The sequence below is a fragment of the Pleurodeles waltl genome, chromosome 4_2 (assembly GCF_031143425.1).
Source record: "Pleurodeles waltl isolate 20211129_DDA chromosome 4_2, aPleWal1.hap1.20221129, whole genome shotgun sequence".
In the NCBI taxonomy this organism is placed as follows: domain Eukaryota; kingdom Metazoa; phylum Chordata; class Amphibia; order Caudata; family Salamandridae; genus Pleurodeles; species Pleurodeles waltl.
In genome coordinates, this window is record NC_090443.1 from 512,827,080 (window position 1) to 512,849,260 (window position 22,181).

The 22,181-nt window shown below is 42.0% G+C and overlaps 1 protein-coding gene across 1 annotated transcript in view; it reads right to left on the bottom strand.

The window, feature by feature from the left end:
* The window catches only part of HMCN1 (hemicentin 1), a 1,093,576-nt gene that overhangs the window by 391,694 nt on the left and 679,701 nt on the right, over positions 1–22,181 (bottom strand). Inside the window, exons 42-45 of the mRNA XM_069232006.1 lie at positions 22,004–22,100; positions 20,246–20,368; positions 10,103–10,264; positions 6,142–6,423 (exon numbers count right to left, since the gene is read on the bottom strand). Coding sequence (XP_069088107.1) covers positions 6,142–6,423; positions 10,103–10,264; positions 20,246–20,368; positions 22,004–22,100 — 664 coding nt within the window. The remainder of the gene's footprint in view (positions 1–6,141; positions 6,424–10,102; positions 10,265–20,245; positions 20,369–22,003; positions 22,101–22,181) is intronic.

Here is a 22,181-nt window from a genome sequence, read left to right on the forward strand (position 1 = left end):
TCAAAAGGTGGACCCATGAGTCGTGTTAGGACAATGTTGAGGTTCCATGAAGGAACTGGTGGTGTTCTTGGTGGTATAATTCTCTTTAGGCCTTCCATAAACGCCTTTATGACTAGTATCCTAAACAATGAAATTGAGTGCGTAATTTGTAGGTAAGCAGAAATTGCCGTAAGATGTATTTTAATGGAAGAGAAAGCTAGGTTAGATTTTTGCAAATGTAGTAAGTATCCTACTATTTCTTTTGCAGATGCGTGTAAAGGTTGAATTTGATTATTATGGCAGTAATAAACAAATCTTTTCCACTTATTTGCATAGCAGTGTCTAGTGGTAGGTTTTCTAGCTTGTTTTATGACCTCCATACATTCCTGTGTGAGGTCTAAGTGCCTGAATTCTAGGATTTCAGGAGCCAAATTGCTAGATTCAACGATGCTGGATTTGGATGTCTGATCTGTTGTTTGTGTTGTGTTAACAGATCTGGTCTGTTGGGTAGTTTGACATGAGGTACTACTGAAAGGTCTAGTAGTGTTGTGTACCAAGGTTGCCTTGCCCATGTTGGTGCTATTAGTATGAGTTTGAGTTTGTTTTGACTCAACCTGTTTACTAGATATGGAAGGAGAGGGAGAGGGGGAAAAGCGTACGCAAGTATCCCTGACCAGTTCATCCCCAGAGCATTGCCTTGGGATTGATCTTGTGGGTACCTGGATGCGAAGTTTTGGCATTTTGAGTTTTCCTTTGTTGCAAATAGATCTATTTGAGGTGTTCCCCAAATTTGAAAGTAATTGTTTAGTATTTGGGGGTGAATTTCCCATTCGTGGGTTTGTTGGTGATCTCGAGAGAGATTGTCTGCCAACTGGTTCTGAATCCCTGGAATAAATTGTGCTATTAGGCGAAGTGGTTGTGAATCGCCCAATGCCATATTTTTTGTGTTAGGAGGCACAACTGTGTCGAGTGTGTCCCTCCTTGTTTGTTTAGATAATACATTGTTGTCATGTTGTCTGTTTTAACAAGAATGTATTTTTGGGTTATTATGGGTTGAAATGCTTTCAGCGCTAGAAATACTGCTAACAGTTCTAAGTGATTTATGTGAAACTGCCTCTGATGTATGTCCCATTGTCCTTGGATGCTGTGTTGATTGAGGTGTGCTCCCCACCCTGTCATGGAAGCATCCGTCGTTATGACGTATTGTGGCACTGGGTCTTGGAAAGGCTGCCCTCGGTTTAAATTTGTACTGTTCCACCATAGAAGCGAGATGTATGTTTGGCGGTCTATCAACACCAGATCTAGAAGTTGACCCTGTGCTTGTGACCATTGTGATGCTAGGCACTGTTGTAAGGGCCGCATGTGCAATCTTGCATTTGGGACAATGGCTATGCATGAAGACATCATGCCTAGGAGTTTCATTACCATTTTGACTTGTATCTTTTGTGTTGGATACATGGCCTGTATTACCTTGTGAAATGTTTGAACCCTTTGTGGACTTGGAGTGGCAATCCCTTTTGCTGTGTTGATTGTCGCTCCGAAGTATTGCTGTGTTTGACACGGCAAAAGGTGTGACTTCGCATAGTTGATGGAGAAACCTAGCCTGTGAAGGGACTGTATGACATATTTTGTGTGCTGTGAACACTGTCTTAGCGTGTTTGTTTTGATTAACCAGTCGTCTAAGTACGGGAACACATGTATTTGCTGCCTTCTGATATGTGCAGCTACTACTGCCAGGCATTTTGTAAAAACTCTTGGCGCAGTTGTTATTCCGAATGGCAACACTTTGAATTGGTAATGTATTCCTTGGAATACGAACCTTAGGTATTTCCTGTGTGAAGGATGTATTGGTATATGGAAATACGCATCTTTTAGGTCTAATGTTGTCATGTAATCTTGCTGTTTGAGCAGTGGGATTACGTCTTGTAACGTGACCATGTGAAAGTGGTCTGATTTGATGTAGGTATTTAGTGTTCTGAGATCTAGTATTGGTCTCAGAGTTTTGTCCTTTTTGGGTATTAGAAAGTACAGTGAGTAAACTCCTGTGTTTTTTTGTAGATTTGGTACTAATTCTATTGCGTCCTTTTGTAGCAATGCTTGAACTTCTAGTCCTAGAAGATCTATATGTTGTTTTGACATATTGTGTGTTTTCGGTGGGACGTTTGGAGGGAATTGGAGAAATTCTATGCAATAACCATGCTGGATAATTGCTAAGACCCAAGTGTCTGTTGTTATTTCCTCCCAAAGTTTGTAAAATTGGCTTAGTCTTCCCCCCACAGGTGTTATGTGATGGGGTTGTGTGACTTGTGAGTCACTGTTTATTTTGAGGAGTTTTGGGGCCTTGGAATTTTCCTCGATTTCTGGCGAATTGGCCCCCTCTATATTGCCCCCGAAAACCTCCCCTCTGATATTGACCCTGGTAAGTAGGCTTTGTTTGTGAGGTTGTGGTTTCTGTGGGTTGACCTCGAAACCCTCCCCTAAAAGGTGTTTTTCGAAATGTGCCTCTGCTCTGCGGGGAGTAGAGTGCGCCCATGGCTTTGGCTGTATCGGTGTCTTTTTTGAGTTTCTCAATGGCAGTGTCTACCTCCGGCCCAAACAATTGCTGTTCATTAAATGGCATATTGAGCACAGCTTGTTGGATTTCCGGCTTGAACCCTGAAGTGCGCAGCCATGCGTGCCTTCGTATCGTGATTGCAGTGTTTATTGTCCTTGCAGCTGTATCTGCTGCATCCATGGTAGACCGTATCTGATTATTTGAGATACTTTGTCCCTCTTCTACCACCTGTTGCGCTCTTTTTTGGAACTCCTTGGGTAAGTGTTCGATGAAATGTTGCATTTCATCCCAATGAGCTCTGTCGTATCTTGCCAAAAGTGCTTGTGAATTGGCAATACGCCATTGATTTGCTGCTTGTGCTGCAACCCTTTTTCCCGCAGCATCAAATTTGCGGCTCTCTTTGTCTGGAGGTGGTGCGTCTCCTGAGGTATGAGAGTTGGCTCTCTTACGAGCTGCCCGACAACTACTGAGTCTGGTGTTAGTTGTGTTGTAATATAGATTGGATCTGTTGGCGGTGGCTTGTACTTTTTCTCCACCCTTGGAGTTATGGCTCTGCCTTTAACTGGATCCTGAAATATTTGTTTTGAATGTCTTAGCATTCCTGGGAGCATGGGAAGGCTTTGGTACTGGCTATGGGTGGAGGATAGGGTGTTAAACAGAAAGTCGTCCTCAATTGGTTCAGAATGTAAGGTGACGTTGTGAAATTCGGCTGCCCTTGCGACCACCTGTGTGTAGGATGTACTGTCCTCAGGTGGTGACGGTTTTGTGGGATAGGAGTCTGGGCTGTTGTCAGACACTGGAGCATCATAAAGGTCCCATGCATCGGGATCATCCTGACTCATTGTAGTATGAGCTGGTGAGTGCATCAGTGGAGGAGTTGTTGCTGGTGATGCATGTATTGATGGTGGTGGAGACGGTGGTGGGGTTGTTTTCCTTGCCACTTTTGCCTGTGGTTGCTTGTCCTTTTGTTGAAAGGCAAGTTTCCTTTTTATTTTTATTGGGGGAAGAGTGGTTATCTTCCCTGTGTCCTCATGAATATGAAGCCTTCTTTGCGTGTAGTCAGGCTCTACAGCTTGAAGCTCCTCTCCAAATCTATGTAATTGGGAGGTTAATCCTTGTTCCTCTGTATAGGAACTAGTTTTCGGCTCCGAGGCTGGGTGTTTCGGAACCGAAACCTTTTCGGAAGTCTTTTTAGGCTCCAAAGAAACCTTCTTTGTTTTCGGTGTGGTGTCTCGGTGCCGAAATTCTTCGGTGCCGCTGTCTCTGTGCCGAAGTTTCTCGGAGCCGCTGTCTCGGCTCCGAGGTTGCTGTGTGGCGGTATCTCGACTGGAGTCGGATGGCTTCGACACCAGCATGCCCTTTTTCGCTGCCTTGGATCGGCAACCTAGTTTTCGGGTTAAGCCATGGCCTGTTGGCGGTGGCGTCCCATGGGCTTTTGTGGACTTCTCAAGAGTCTTGATTTTCGACGTCTTACTCACGGTTTGGGGTGTTTCTTCGGCGTCGAGTTCTTCAGAATCCGACTCGTGGATGGAGAAAGCTTCTTCTTCCTCCTCGAAACGTTCTTGACCTGTCGGCGTGGACCCCATTTGTAGTCTCCTGGCTCTTCGGTCTCTCAGCGTCTTCCTCGACCGAAACGCTCGACAGGCTTCACAAGTATCCTCCTTGTGCTCGGGGGACAAGCACAAGTTACAGACCAGATGCTGATCCATATACGGATACTTGTTATGGCATTTTGGGCAGAAGCGGAATGGGGTCCGTTCCATCAGCCTTGAAGTCGCACGTGGCCGGGCCGACCAGGCCCCGACGGGGGATCGAAAAAACCCCAAAGGGCCACCGGAGCTCTTCAAAATTCGGTGTCGATTTGTTCTAACTAACCCGATACCGAACGCAAACAATACCGACGATTTTTTCCGAGATTCTAACTAACTTTCCAACCCGAAACACGGAGCGAAAAGGAACACGTCCGAACCCTATGGCGGAAAAAAAACAATCTAAGATGGAGTCGACGCCCATGCGCAATGGAGTCGAAATGGGAGGAGTCCCTCGGTCTCGTGACTCGAAAAGACTTCTTCGAAGAAAAACAACTTGTAACACTCCGAGCCCAACACCCGATGGCGGACTGTGCACAGCATGTGTATCTGCAGCTACACATGCCATTGAACATATATATATATATATCAAAAACAAAGTTGTCCTCATGTGAAAGCGCACTCCCAACAGGTTATATAAACGGGAAGAGAAAGCAAAGCCAGCAACTCACAGTGAATTCTTTAAGCAGTTTCATTATTCCAGGCCTTAAGTAATAAAATCATCTCTGGACACGTGTTTCAAGGTCAATCCTTTCTTCAGCAGAGAAAAATATAAAAGTGTTTCCCCCTCGTAGGTGCAGCCAGTGCTGGAGGTGTTCCAGGCATCTCTTTCTTACTGAAAAGACCAGCATGGCTTCAGCTTGTCTAATTACAGGCACTTGATTAGTCTCTTTATATACTAGTCCGCCCCAGTGGGCCTCTCAAGTGAGCAGTGCATGCTGGTTGTGGTGGTCCTGCAATTTTTTCATTTTGCCCCAAGTGGGTTGCTGGAGCCAAACGAAATAATGACCCAAAGTGCAAAACCTTTGTAGGCGAATCCAAAGAAAAATTGTCAGATTTGCTGTGAATAACCCAACCTGATTGCTCTTATGTGACAATCCATTTTTAGTCACACATACCTGCTTCGATGTGCAGTGGTGTTGCCTTCCCGGCTGGACAGGCCGGTTAATTATCAAAAATGAAGTTGTCCTCATGTGAAAGCGCACTCCCAACAGGTTATATAAACGGGAAGAGAAAGCAAAGCCAGCAACTATATATATATATAGACTATTGACACACTAGGCAACATATATTTCTCTTAAACTGACAATATGTTGGAGCTTTCTAAAGTCAAGGCATAATGTATATATGGGGGTGGGCTATAGGAGTGACCTTAATATTGACTACACAATATTGTGCTACCAGAATATCCTGGACAAAACAGAGGACCAACATTTTGAAAAGGTAAGTATATACAGGTAAGTATAGGTTTACTTTAAATCCGCATGAATGTACTTTGATGATATATAGATCATCAACGTATGTAAGAGTGAAGCTAAAAATAGTAAATCCACACTTACCTTTGTGCACTTACTTTTCCCATCTTTTGGTCCTCCGTATTTTAGTAACAATGTTTCTGTAGTCAATATTTCAACATACAACTCTGTGTGAGTGGATATGAGGTGAGAGAGCAAGTTTAGGGGTGAATGGTTAGTGGATAAAAGAGTGGGCGATATAATGTGAAAGAATAGATGATCAAATGTAAGATCCACAGGAAAAAAAACCAATATTTTTGCACAAGCTATCTATATCTGCCATCATGAATTTGAGAGAATGAAAGGGTGGGTGGGTAAGTTCAGAGAAGGTACTTTCATTTGGCTTTTGTAGCACACACGTTAAATTAAACACTTCCTGGTTTCACTGTGTGCCATGGAGTAGGTGAATTTATCATGCCCCATCACATATAAAAAACTAATTGTATTTATCGTTGTAAAACCATAAGTAAAATAAAGAAGTTAACTACTATATCCCTGGACTTACCATGAACATTCACATCATACTTCTTTTCGGTCTGTCCTGCCACGTTCACAGCAATGCAAACATAGCGGCCGGTGTCTGATACCTGCGCATTTCTGAGGTGGAGTACTCGGCCCTCATCCAGTATGTCAACCTCTTGTCCATGCAACAAAGGTCGCCCGTCTCTTAACCAAGTGAGGGCTGGTTGTGGATTACCTTCGGCTACACATGCCAAAGAAATGTTGTTTCCTCTGGTCACAACGACTTCTGAATGGTGGCTTCCGCTGCTAGGAATGCTGGGGCGAACTATTGAGAAGAGAAAATTAAATAAAAAAACTTTAGGGGACTTTAGTAGGAGTCTGGAATACAAACATATTAAAATGAACTGTGACTATAAATACATAAACAAAAGATGTACAAATAATGAATTACAAAGTCACATGTTTTGAAATGGGATCAGTAAGCATTTACATAATTCTCATTGCTACATAATTAAGTATGGGAAAACTGTACTCGCAGCCACTTTCTGACTAAAGTTGACAGGAAGTCATAATTTTGGGTGAGCTTATCGTTTTTACCCAGCAAAGATTTGAAAAGATCCTGAATTTCACTGCTCATGAAGTTTGAAAAGTGTATAGGTTTAAGCTTGCTTTCAATCAAGGATATTTTTAGTGAGATCATTTACACTACATTGCGAGGTAATTTTCACTCTAAACATACCTAGCCAAGATGGAAAAAGTGGCCCGGACTGTTTATTTGTAAATTTACAATTTGCATAGTTTTTCTACGTGAAGTGGTGCATATATGTAGCATTGGTCTCAGCTAGTTTAAGACTTCAGGATAAATCATTATAAAAGTAAATATTTTCATATAAATGTCAAGAATGCATAAAACTTTGCAATTATGTGAGGCAGTCATATCTTTATGAGACCTTTGCAAAGAGAGCAAAAAAATCCTTTGCTGCTTTGCACGCCCATACACAACAGTAATCATTCAAAAATCAGAATTGGATTTGTCACACAAATAATCCTTTCCCTAAAATCCTGTTTTTACCACCTATTCCTAAACATGAGCCTTAGGTTGGCACTAAAGCAGAAAGAAGATAATTAGAAAAGCATGGAAAATGCTCTAAAAGCTATGGGGACTGATAACGACTGATAATCTCAATTTTTTAATTACTTCTCTGCAAAGAGAAATGCACAAATTACGTCTGAGTTTGAGGCCAAGGCCATTAAAACTAGATCTGCTCTCCTCTTACTTTTAGGTGAAGTTGTACTGTATTGCAGGTTAGAGACTCTTTCCACAAACTTGCACAGTAACCCTGTATATTTTGGCAAACGATACACAGTGAACTACATGTTGACTCTTTCAACATCATACTGCCTTCAAAGGAGAGAATTTTACATGGAAAATGCAACTAAAATTGCTTTTTAAGTGAAAGGAGAGCATTTGTTTAAAAACTAATTGAATGTTCTCAGTGTGCCATATACTGTAGATACCTACCAGTCTGTGCTGTAAATTGGAGGGATGGTTGTACATTTTGTTTAGTAGTAGTTGCAGCATTTTAGCCTGTTTAAAATTCATCTATTTACCTTTCTAAACTCTTGACTATCACAGACATCAATGTTCACTTTTGCAGAGATGTTGCTGTCGGTGAGTGGTCTATGACTTCCTGTTTTTTATCAAGGTGCCTCGCAGTGTACAAGTTACTTATGCTGCTGAGGTAGCTCAGATGGTAAGAAAGCATGCAATGCGCACTACTGCAATTGACTGCTTGTGGCTTCAAACAGCAGCAAAAAGTGGAAGTCTCTAGTGGAGGGTGGCAGCACCTACATCAGGCACCCAAATTAAAGGCTGGGTCGTAGGTGGAAACTGTATCACTGTGGAGGTTGCCAGGGCCTTCACTACTCAGGACTGGGTACCAAAATGTTAGGCCTAATTCTGACACTGGCAGCGATGAAGAGAAGATTGGGAAAAGATGATGGTGGTCATGAGCAGGACAGTACTAGTGACATCCCTTGCGCCCTCCACCTTCGACACACCTTTGGCGCTGCATGGGTTTTGCCTGCAGATAGCTGTAGACCCTAAGGAATCCTGGGGACACTGCTCCACATGTCTCTCTTAAGCATAGGGAGAAAGAAAAGCTTCTACTTCGCCATTGCATCCATGTTATATGGGCAATTTCATACATTTGCCTGCCTTAGATCCACATGCAAACTCCAGAACATGGGGAATTCCATCATGCCTACTTTATATTTGTGGTAGGTATGGGAAGTCTTTGAAATTCCCATATACAGAAAGGCGTAGTGCTGGGATTATACATGTTACTAACATAGGGGGGGGCGCCCTCGTATTTTATAGCCTAAGATGTACATTTGGTAGTTTGTGGAGGGAATACAAGTGCTTTTCCTAAGACTCTCCTTGGAGATGGCGTTCTAGGCTGCAAACCTAAAGATCAGCCCCACAACCATTAAGGACTGTCTAGTTAAGATGTAACACCAGCAGGACAGAAGAACTAAAGTCATATTGGTGTCTGCCAGTGCCACAGCTACCTCCTAAACTGGAAGGAAATGCACAAGTGAACATGATGGGACAGTACCGAGCTAGAGTTGTGATTAGACGGCACCAGAATCAGGCACTTAAAATCTAAAACCACTGAGTTGATTATAACTAATTAAAAATACTGTTGAATGTAGAATCATCACATGCTTCTATAGAAGTAAGTAGTTCAGCTATAGGCTCTTAACTGCATCTAGTGACTGGTCTCCGCATGAGCTATACGCTGCAGTATAGTACATGAAAAAAATGAATTTGCTGAGAGGGTACAATAATACCTCTGTAACTTTACTTTAAAGTTTCCTCTGAGGGGGCCCAAGCAAAAACTTTATCTGTTTAAGATTTAACACCTTCACATACAGAAGGTAATCCATACAAAAATAATTTATGGTGCCCAATGTTTTTTAGGAGCCCGCTGCAGCCTAGTCTTAAATCTTTCTCATGACTTTTTCTTATGCCACATTTTGGGCCTCATTACGACCCTGGCGATCTAATGATCGCCAGGGTGGTGGTGGCAGTCCGGCCACTGCCAATATATAGCACCATATTACGACTGCGCTGGTAGTGCCGCGGTCGGACCGCCAGAATTCCACTACACAATGACCTGGCAGTGCTGGCAGTCCTAATCTGTCAGGGCAGTGCTGCCCTGGGGATTACAACACCCTTCTCCTCCAGTGGCTTCATGGCAGTAGCACTGGCATGAAATGGCTGGTCGAGACGGAGTGCAGTGTGCCCCAGGGGGCTCCTGCTCTGCCTATGCACTTGGCATGGGCAGTGCAGGGCCCCCCTGGCCAGCCCGATTGCAATGTTCACTGTCTGCTTTGCCCTGCAGATGGTAAACACTGCGACTTGTGCTGGTGAACCCTACCCACTACAGCATTGCAGCCGGCTCTATTATGAGCCAGGAACAATGCTGTAGGCCATTTCCCGTGGGGCCAGCAGGCAGAAACTGAGTTTCCGCCTGCTGACACAGTGGGAAAATCGTAATGGCCCTGGTGGGCACACCTACCCGTCTGAACCTCGGCGGACAGGCTTTTCTGTCTGCTTAAGTCATAATCAGGGCCTTTGATTAAATTTCTAAGGGTTCTTTTTCATCTCTGATTTTCCACTCTGTCACTATTTTCCTATACTGCTCTTCCTCCTTTCTTTTTCTCTTTTCTGCTTTCTCTCTCTTGCTTTGTTACAAACTCTGATCATGAAAAATAAGACTAGTCCTCATAAATGAGTGCAGGTGACCACCACCTTCAAATATCTGCATAAACTAAACACTGCTCATGCTAAATCAAAACAACTCATTCTTTTATTAGTACTAGACACATTTGTGACCAAATCTAGCTACTTTCTTTTGATCTCTATATGCATAAAAGTCCTGACTGAAGCAACATTTCTGTGAAGACATTTTGTTATTTGTATTTTAAGAAGCACCTACCGTAAACCTGCAAGTTATATTTCTTCACTGCTTCGCCCACCTGGTTGGAGGCAGTGCAGGTGTATGATGCAGCATCTGACTTTTCAGCAATTGAAATATGTAGCTGTCGTCCCCCAGACAGTATCCGGACTCTTCCAGTAGCATCTACCATCAGCACAGAGCCTGGGAGAGGAACAAATAAATTTTTGCATTAAAAAGTTAGAATAACATACCATAGGCCTCACTCACAAATTCGTAAATATGAACCCACTGATTCACTACCTTTCAAGGGTACAGCTTTATGACTTTCAAGAATTCACAAATTCACAAAGGCTTTACAGAATACTCTTAGAAACCTGTAAAGGCACATGTTTCCAGAAGTACTCCTCAAATCGTTTTATGAATTCCTCATACATAAAGTATTTAGCAACCATAATGGTATTCAGTATAGCACTCAGTACAGGAAACATGCTTTAGCATTCTTGCAACTTGATTTTTTTTATTTCTTCACAGCAGAAATATTTGTATTTGTGGAGAAACGTCTTTTACTGCACACCAAACAATTATGGGGGTGTTATTATTCCCAACCTATTAACTGATTTACTCCTACTTTAGCAGAAAAAAATCTGCAACAGTTTGCAAAGGGGAAAGTGAGCAAGGGTGATGTTTGTGAATTACCTGCACAATTGATAATGAGTTTGTGCACGTCCACAAACTTTCCAGGACATTCTCCTCTCGGAACCACTCACTCTCCATTTCTTGCAGGAGACTTACTCATGCAACATAACACCTAACTCCATACAATAAACAGTTACACTGTCTGAGAGTGCTCATCATCTTTGAGTCTGCAGTGTATAAACACAGACATATAATTAGGATTTTCTGTGAGTTTGCAAGCAGAGAGAGGGAACCGGATTACAAAATATTTTCGATTGGTGCTATTTCATGTTGTTCGTGGTAAGTTAAGGTGATGCTAGTTCTGAAAAATGTTTACCACTATGTTAAGAAAACAAGAATCTAGAATTTGAAGTTTGCCAAATGTGTACATTTGTTGGGCGGGATTATGTTGTGATGGTGATGTGTACTGCTGTTTTTTGTGCTACTGTATTTTTGTGCTGCATTACTGCATTGTGATTTTGTGGAGTTATACTGCATTAGTGGCCTGTTTTAATTGTGTGGGTATGTAGCTTTGAGTGTGTTACTGTTAGAAATGGGGTCTCTGGTTGGCAGTCAGTTTGCACTCTGTACAAGCAGGGACCTTCACTCTAGTCAGGGCAATGGAGGTACACCCCTAGATAACCTATCCTCACCCACTTGGTAGCTTGGCAGGCTTCTCTCAAAGGTACTGTTTTCTTCTTTTTCCAACACACACAGTAATACAGTGAAAACACTACAAAATGGACACCACACCAATTTAGAAAAATAACCAATATTTATCTAAATCAAACAAGACCCAAATGACAAAAATCCAACATACACAAGACAAGTTATGATTCTTCATAAGAATAGATTCTTACTCCATAGAAAACAATGGAAACGTTGTTGTTACATAAAATGCCTGGTTTGCATATAAAATAAAGCCGCACAGGCAGCGATGCGTCGATTCTTTACTCGCGATTGAGGTCGTGCATCGTTTCTTCTCCTGTCGGGTAGGCGATGCGTCGTTTTTCTCTCCCACAAGAGAGCGATGCATCGATTTCCAGGCAGGGCACCTCAGATCCGCACAGGTTCATGATGATTCTGACACCCAGCAATGATGTGTGTTCAATCCGGCTGCACGGTGATGGAAAACCATGCTGCTTGGGGTTTGTGCCGTTTTCAGTAGCTACAAGTCGGTGTCGACTCGTTTCTCCATCTGCGATGCCGAAGATGCATTGATTTCCCAGCCGCGATGCAGGTGGTGCGTCAATTTCAGCTGTGAGGCGGGTGACAAGTCGTTTTGACATTTGCGTTGCAGGTGGTGTGTCAAAGTTTTCCTGTACGGCATTCTGTGCGTGGATTTCAGTCCTTGTTCTACCAGCTTCACCTTTCAAGGGCCCAGGGATGGGATAGGGCACCACTTGGCAGGGGAGGAGTCTCAGCAGAGAGTGCAGGTGCTGGCCAAGGAAGTCTTTGATGGCCCTGAGACTTCAAAGCAGGAGTCGAGCTCAGTCCAAGCCCTTGGAGAAACTTCTCAAGCAGGAAATTACCACAAAGTCTAGTCTTTGTCCCCTTTCACAGGCAGAAGCAGCAACTGGAGGATAGCCCAGCAAAACACAGTCACAGGTAGGGGCTGCACTGCTCTTCAGCTCTTCTCCTTGGCAGAGGTTACTCTTGGTTTCAGAAGTAATCTGAAAATCCAGGGTTTTGAGTCTACTACTTACACCACTTTCTGCCTTTGAAGTAGGCAAACTTCAAAGGAAAGTCTCTGTTGTTCACTAGATCCTCCCTTGCCCAGGCCTGGTCCCAGACAACCACCAGGGATTGGAAACTGTATTATGTGAGGGCAAACACAGCTCATTCAGGTGTAAGTGACCACTCCTCCCTCCACTCTAGTCCAGATGGCCCATCAGGATATGCAGGCTACCTTTGTGTCACTGTCTAGTGGAGATTCACACACAGTCCAACTGTCAGTATGACCCAGACAGGGAATACACAAGCAGGCAGAGTCATTGAATGGTTTCAGCCAGAAAATGCCCTCTTTCTAAATGTGGCATTTTCAAACTGGCAATTTAAAAAACAATTTTATCAAAAGATGTATTTTTAAATTGTGAGTTCAGAGACCCAAAACTACATATTTCCATCTGCTCCCAAAGGGAAACTGCAGTTAAAGGATATTTAAAGGCAACCCCCACGTTAACATATAAGAGAGATAGGCCTCACAACAGTGAAAAACGAATGTGGCAGTATTTCAAGGTTAGGACATGAAAAACACATCAGTACATGCCACACCTTTAACATACACTGCACCCTGCCCCTGGGGCTACCTAGGGCCTACCTTAGGGGTGTCTTACATGTATGAAAAGGGAAGGGTTGGATCTGGCAAGTGGGTACACTTGCCAAGTCGAATTGGCAGTTTAAAACTGCACACACAGACACTGCAGTGGTAGGTCTGAGCCATGTTTACAGTACTACTCATGTGGGTGACACAATCAGTGCTGCAGGCCCACTAGTAGCATTTAATTTACAGGCCCTTGGCACCTCTAGTGCACTTTACTAGGGACTTACTAGTAAATCAGATATGCCAATCAGGGATTAACCAATCACCAATACAATTTACACAGAGAGCTTATGCACTTTAGCACTAGTTAAACATATTGTTTAATATAAAACAATTACTTAAAATAAAACTAAAATGTTTTATACACATACTTAAATTAAACAAAAATATTTTACATTTATTTTTCTCCCCAAAAAATATATAGTAAAAATTCTAACTATAAAGCCCCCAAAAATAGTAGCATAAACTAGAAACATTTAAACTACAATCTAACCACAGTGAAAAATGTCCAGTTGGATTTTGCTGAAATGTGGCAGCATTAGTATTAGGGTACGCAGGTGATTCTTTTAGCTACTGCAGGCCGGTAGAGTTAGTATTTAAGCTATAAGGTTTTTCAACTTAGTGATATCTTGAAGCACGATAATACTAAAAGTACTAAAGAAGTCCAAAGAATAAAATAGACTGCATATGTAAAGTTTCAGATTTACTACATGGACAACTGAAAGACTCATTTATGGTCACATAATAATGAAACCCTATAAACAAATACATAATGAATAGAATATATCTTAATGTATATGAATTTTCTTTGCATGCTCTCTGGTTCACAAAATAAAAGTGTCCCAACAAGTCAAACAAAAACCATCCTTCTTATGCATACCACTATTCGGAGGCCATGATAAATGATCACAATGAAAAAATTATAATCACAATTACTATAAAATCCCAATGATTGTCTTTAATTCAACTTGGCCTTTATATGTAGTACAATCGTACTAAAGGTAGCAATTAAGCCTAAAGAATGATAATGCTTTAGGGTAGTACAGTTAAGTAGGTTAAATATTTATTAAGTTATAAGGCTCTTATACTTAGTGATATCTGTCACTGTGGTATTTGAAGAATTTCAAAATCAATTGTTAAACTACTGAGGTACATGGCCAAAAACCTATTTAAAAAAATATAAATACATTTCCCTTCCTATTATCACTTAAATGCAGTGGTTATAGGTAGGGAGCTACTACTTGCCTATACCTGGGGCCCTAACACTGAACACAGCCAAAGCGTAGTAAAACAATATGGCTGTTTTTTCATTTTCTTAAAACTGCCATTACTCAATTATATACTAGTTTATCACTGTATACCATGGTATACTATAAAGTTATCATGGTATACCATGGCCCAAAATATAACTAAGGTCTAGCTGTATTATTGGATTGTGATACCCTTGTGTCACTCATATTGTTGCATGTGCAATGCAATACTTAAGTCAGATTTACAAAGGAACACAAGACCACCATGTGTGGCCCTGCCTTGAATGATAAATCTGGAATACCACAAGGCAGTGCAATATGCTGTTTTGCATTACTCTGCGCACTATAATCTACATTGCTGCTAAATTCCACACACATCCATATGCCACGCCACAATATGGTTTTCCACTATATGCCACTACTCCACTCTGCCTTTACACTGTAAGATTCTCCAATCTAGGCCACGCTGTTACACTGTATGCCACTCCACTGTATATTATTACATTCTACGCCATGCCACTGTACGCCACTCCAGTCTACACCACTGCATTAAACGCCACTCTACTGTATGCTACTCCACTATATACTATACATTACGCCACTCCACTGTACAACACTCTGTTCTATGCCAATCCACTCTGTGCTATTACACTTTCCATGTCTCCACTGCAGTTCGTTCTACTCTATTACTCTGTATACAAATCCTCTCTATGCCTCTTCAGTGTACTCCTCTCCACTGTATGCCACTCTACTATACGCTACCCCAGTATATGCTATTCCACTCTAAGCCATTCCATTGTATGACACTCCACTCTATGCTATTCCGCTGTATGCCCCTCCACTATATTCCACTACAATATATGGCACTCCACTCTACACCACTTCATTCTATGTTATTCGATTGGACCCCACTCAAATGTACACCACTCCACTGAATGTTAGTACAATCTACCCCAAACCACTGTTAGCCACTCCAGTCTACACCACTCCATTATACAACACTCAACTGTACGCTACTTCACTATACACTGTTACACTCTACACCACTCCTCTGTATAACACTCCGCTCAATGCAACTCCAAATAGCGCTATTGCAGTGAACACAACTCCACTCTACACCAGTCCATTCTACTATATAACACTGTATTCAACTACACTCTATCCCTCTTCAGTGTATTCCACTCCACTGTATGCTACTTTGCTATACGCTACTCCAGTTTATGCTATTACACTCTACCCAATTCCAGTGTATGCTACTCCACTGCATGTTATTCCACTGTATACCACACTCATGTATGCTACTCCACTCTCTGCCACTCCAGTGCATGCAACTCCACTCTACCCCATTCAATTCTATGCTATTCCATTGGGCACCACTCCACTGTATGCTATTGCACTTAAATCCATTCCAGTGTATGCCACTCCAGTCTAGGCCACTTCACTGTGTACCATTGCACTGTACACTACTTCACTATATGCTATTCCAGTCTATGTCACCCTCGGCACATCACTACACTCCACCATTCTACTATACGCTATTCCACTCTATGCCACTCCAGCGTACACCACTCCATGCAACTGTACTCTGTAACATTGTATGCCAAACCTCTGTCCCACACTCTACAACACTGTACTGTACACCACTCCACTCTACAAAAATCAAATGAACGATTTGCTACTCTACTCTACTGTACTCTACATCACTTTCCAATACTATACGACACCCCACTACACTCTACTGTACAACACGGTACTGCAATTTATTACACTTTACTCCGTATGCTATGGCACTCTACGCCACTATAATCTAAAACATGCTACTCCACTCTATGACACTTTACTCCACTCTAAACTACCCCACTTCAGTGTACTCCTCTCCACTGCACTATACTCCACTCTATTACACAGTATTTCACTCTATGGCACTGTACTATACTGCACCTTACACCTCTCCATGCCTGGCACTCTACTTTGCTGTGTGCAAATGCACTGTACAAAACTCTATGCCACTCTATGACACTCTGTTCTACTCTATGCCCATCAACTCTGCCACTGTACTATACTGTATGACACTGGACAATACCCCCCTCCACTACATGACACGGCCCTCCATTTTACGACACTCTCCTCCACTGTACTCTACGACACTCCACTTGACGACACTTCACTCTTTGACACTCTACTTAACTCTACTCCACTCTAAAACACCCTACTCTATTGTTCAACATGCCATTCCACTGTCCAACTTGCTGCTCCAGTCTACGATACTTGACTCCACTATATGAGGCACCATGTCACTATACTATATAACACTTAAATACAATGTACAACATGCTACTACACTCTACTCAATTTGATTCCAATTTACAATACTCCTGTCTATGACAATAGATTTTACAACACTCTCCTCCACTGTACAGTACAATGTTCTACATAACAATTCTCCACTCTCAACACTAGAGTCTACAATTTGAAACACACTTTAATTAGAAAATAAATTAAAAAACTGGAATCCAATGAATAAAAAAACAAAGGTTAAAGCTTAGTTATAGTTAAGAAAACGTATTTCCCCTATACAAACCAAGTTTAAACTACAGAAACTTTAAACATTCAAAAGTTATATTTATTACAATTTATCCACTACCTTAAAATTATTAAAAGTTGAGGACCTTGTTGCCCACTTTTTTCAGCCCACTATCTAGACAACACTGAAAAATTGAAAAAAATAATATATATATATATATATATATACACACACACACACACACACACATACATACATATTCAAAAGTAGTAAACTATATATTATACATTAAAAATAAAAAATAATACCTAAATTTGCATTTACCATATAAGGACAAAGAAAATAAAGACCTGTAGTATGTGCTGCACTTGTTTCAGGCAGAACGCATCACATTCACAGCAGTGTTGTGAGGGTCACCTAAATCATGCAAAGCCCTAAGGATGGTCCAAAGAAAGCAGCATGAAAGCTTGTTATTTTTCTTTTCTGTGTCTCTAGCCACTCTAACTTGATGATAGTGGATTTTTTCTGGCAAATAGATCTTTTTTAGCACGCTGGTATTCCAGGGAGTGTTAATGTTAACCCATTAACAGAGAATGCTGCCATTTGCATCTGAAAGGCTATCTCTGCCCTCTCGCCCTCTCGCCCACTGTTTAACTGTTGATTGTCTACAATAAAAAAGGCAAAAACCTAGAAGCTAAGGGCCTTATTGTGAGTTTGGCAGTCCCACCGCGGGACTCTCAAACTCGTGGGCAGGATGCCAACGCCATAGCAGTGGCGTCTCCCCAAGCGTATTTCAATGTTCCTGCACAGCTGACCGACAGGAATATTGTCGTATGTGGTTCCTGTCGGGCTGACCGGTGGGAACAGTGCTACAATATTGGTCTCGGCTCCCTTAAGGGAGCAAAGACCAATGCCATAGCACACAGCACCCTCAGAATTTGTACTGTTTGCCAAGCAGACAGTAGACATTCTGACGGTGCTGGGCAGTGCTGGGGCCCTCATGTGGTCCCCTGCACTGTCATTTCACCAGCCGGCTCATGGTGGGGATCCCACCATGAGAAGGCTGGCAGAAACGTAGACCGCCGTCGGGCTATTGGGGGGCCATGTTCCCAGTGGAGACGGCGGTCCCCTATTAGGTCCGCCCACCACGGTTGTAATGTGGCAGTCAGACTGCCACGGTGGCGGCGGTCCGACCATCACCACGAGCTGAAAAATTCTTGGACTGCCAGCATCATAATGAGGACCAAAATGTTGTTTTGCCTTCCAAAACTCTGCACTTTGGCATACAACAAAGGATAATATCTATAGTTTTCCAACAAATAGCCTGTTGTATTATTGGGCTTGTAGGTTTGCTTGTATCATTTTCTTTATGTGTTTAAAACCTCAGCAACCCCAAAAGTGGCTGGTGATGTTATATAAGTTATGGAGCCACTTATTTGTTTTATTTGTAAAATTTTACAAAGCCGCCAACACGATTATAAAAAAAATACTTGTTTCATGTGTAAAACCAAAAGTAATATAAGCTTACATATTTTGTAAGAGTTCATTCTTTTACTTACATAATACATTAAAACAAGTATAATGTGGATATTTGTTTTTCTTATGTGCGGTAGAAAGTTTTATAACAAGCTTCACAATACTATAAAAGTACAACATGGACAGCCGCAGCATAACCTTCGCTAATACAAGTTAAGTACAAGCAGTTCTCTCACATATAAAAAAAAGACAGGTACACCAAAGGTAAAGAGATCATTATAAAAACCTAATTTATGCTGCCTGGAAGCTTGGCAGTGATTAATTCAGTTCTGTTGGGTTCCCCCACCTTAAAGTCTTGATGAGGTGTGAAACACTTTTCTACCTGTCAAGGTCTTGTCTTCGAGGTGACAAAAAACACTCTTGTTCTGTTTTCATGAAGATGGGGCTTGTCACATTTCTATTATTCCTTTCTCCAGAATGGAAACAGGATTCAAGGATAATAGGAAGTTGGATGTTTCGGGACCGATTTACAAATGTATGAAATAGTACATACAATGCTGAGTTTCTCTACATCCCTCCAAAGTTTTTTTCTCTAAAATAATAATTCACTTATGTTCACACTTGAGTGTCTTCTTCATTTGTTCCCATTTGAATAAAGCACTAATAAAGATGAGGCTTACCCGTAGCCTCTTCTGCAATGCATTCATTACCCCTTATCTGCACTATGAATTTCACTTAACTGTATACTGTGTCCCCTGACATTTTATTTTTTTATTGTTTTTTTGCTTTGTGAACAAAGTGCATTATTAATTTGTACCACACATCATTCCAACAGCTTTGAATATTTGGACACTGCCAGCCTAAATGTAGGAAATTGGAATATGGGCTGTACACCTGCGCATATGTGGTCTGTATTTGCATCCACCTTATGCAATAAGTCCAATGTATAACATAGTCTACGTAGAAATCCAAACATTAGTAGTTTAGGCCTGTGGTTGTATTAAAATGGAGCCAACTTGACAGGATCAGTAGTCTCACATGCTCCTCCGTCTACTGGTCCCCAATGTATTTTTTCCTGGTAGTGCCTGGCCAGTATTAAGTCTTTTCTGATGGTATCTGACATATATATACAAACATATATATATTATTCAGGCTAGGTATCCCTCCCCTCTTCCCTTTCAATAGTATTATTTTGGACAGCAGGAAAGCTAGAACATTAGGACCTTATGGTATGTTGAGGTTTCAAATACACAGAGGTATTGAGTGAGAGAGCATCCCCTTTTTCTGGTCACGTAACACCATCAAAATGTAGCCTCTACACACAGGTTGGTTTCCCCTCATTTGACATGACACCTGCCAGTGAAGTTCTAATTCAACAAATAGCATCAGGGTGGTAACCATGAGTTCAGAATCCATGTAGCAGCATGACACTCACTAGATAGAACTGGTCAAGGCTCACCCTACTGTTACTCAGTCCAAATAGTTGCTTCTCCTCACCTCAGCTCCAACAGTTTACAACCTCCATCAGTGCTTTATTGGGTTCCCCAGGAAGAGGCCTACACCTCTGAGGGAACCATGGGGGGTGAGGTAGGCCTCAGAGACACAGCACCACAAAGACACCTGGCCATATTGCTATATAGACATATATTATGGCATGTACTGCCAATATAGGAATTTATGTCAAGGCTTAATCATGTCTCAATTGTGTCAAAATTAGAACAATAGAAAAGCATCTAAAAAAAAAGGTCAACATTACTGTGAACAAATAGGAAAAACACCACATGAGTGGTAGATCCCTTTTTGACAACTAGCAGGATGGATTTTTAGGCACGATTTTGGACTGCACTTCCTTCATCGGCACACCAGCGGAAACCAAGCTTTCAGTATAAACTTTGGAGCTATGTCACACGAAAACAAGTTCCTAATGAGCTCACCGTTCTTTTTCCAGGTTAGTTCGGGTGGTGGAATACCACTGGACTCACACACAAGACTGACAAAACTGCCTTCAATGACTGTCAGACGAGCTGTTTCCTCTGAGCCACGGAGGCTTGGAGGCACTGAAATGAAAAGAGCACACACCATAAAATATGAAGAGAATGGAGAAGACTTCCTTTTGACAATGGCTTTGTTTTATTCATAGGTTCACATGCTTTGGAAATTCCAAACTGTTGTTAAAAGGTGGATATGGGTGAAGGTGTAAGCTGAAGGAATGCTTATAACTCAGGGCCTCATTATGAGTGTGGAGGTCTGAGGATTGCCACACTCACTTTGATGGTTGGACCGCTGCACTCCAGGCAGTCTGACCGCCCAATTACAACTTTGGCGGATGGACCTGCCTAAAGACCGCCGTCGCCGTCGGGGTGACAGCAGTCGGGCTTGTAACCAGCCAGGGAGGCGCTAAACAACCCCACTTTCCACCATCCTTTTCATGGCAGGGTCCCACCATGAAAAGGCTGGCAGAAAGCCAGTGCCGGCGGCCACAGGGGAGTCCTGCACTGCCCATGCCGATGGCATGGGCAATGCAGGGCCCCCCCGCCCAGCAGCATTGGAATGCGCACTGCCTGCTTTGCAGACAGTGCATATTACGAGGGTGCTGGTCGGTCCCCTCTGTACTACGGTACCGGACTCAGCACCCTTCCCGAAGCCAAGTCCTATATCGTAGCACTGTTCCCACTGCACTGACCAGCAGGAACACTTTTTTACAATGTTTCCACCAGTCAGCCCGGTGGAAACATTGTAAAAGGTGGGGAGCATCACCGGTAAGATGGTGGCATCCTCCCAGCAGCATTGGCAATCAGATGGTCAGACCGCCAATGTCGTAATCAGTCCCTAGGTGTTCATAAAATTCCCAAACATCACGCTGTGCAGACTAGAAATGGGACTGGCAAGAGGACGTCTTTATACTCTCTTCATACTTTTCAACTTCCTTTCATCATTTCTTCATATGTCCAGCTTTTAAAGTTCATTTTTTTTTTTAAGTGTAGTGTTTCACAAAAAAGTTGGATCAGGATTTTCTAAAACTGAAAAATGCCACAGACTCTTTCTATCCTATGTCATCTACTGGACAATTGTCCCACTTTTAAGCCTACCTGGGCTTGAAACCTCAGATTTCAAAATTCTGTTAATTCATCAAAGCAATATTATATTTTGCATGTTCAGTAACTCACTAGACCTGCAAAGCCTACACCCCACCCTCGCTCAGAGCTGTTTGCCTCATGTGATGGCTGCAACAACCATAGACTACCTGGACATTGTATTATGTGTCAGCTCCAGGTGACACTCTTCATTCATTTTAGAGTAGACTTTCTGATGCCCAAGGGACAATACAGTTTGGGTAACATAACAGAAGCCACATGAATTATTTCTGAATATTTAGTTTGTGCCTCACTTATGGAAACCATGGAAAATTCTGCTACTACTTGTTAGTAGTCCTTTCTGGCGGTTTCAGTTGCTTCTTCCATTTGCTTTACTGTATGTAATTTGTTAGCCTATGATATCTGTTTACTTGGAGTACACCCTGTCTCAAGTGCGCTTATAGAAGGTGATGCTAGTCAACAAATGAATAACACATACATAATAACCTCAAAAGAGAGAAAATATGTGAGGGGCAAATAAATTCCGCTTTCTGAAGGGATAAGCATTTCATTGCAAACATCTTTTCATAAACACTGTTGCATCATTCAACAACTTACCCCATATATTAACATTGTAATTCTTCTCTGTTTTCCCAGCTATATTAGTGGCTTCACAGGTATAACGACCTGTGTCTGGAACTTGAGCCCCATCTATCTGAGAAATATAAAATATTTTAATAATTATCAGTAACACAATCTTAATTTATGCTGTGTAACACCAATTTGATCTGAATTT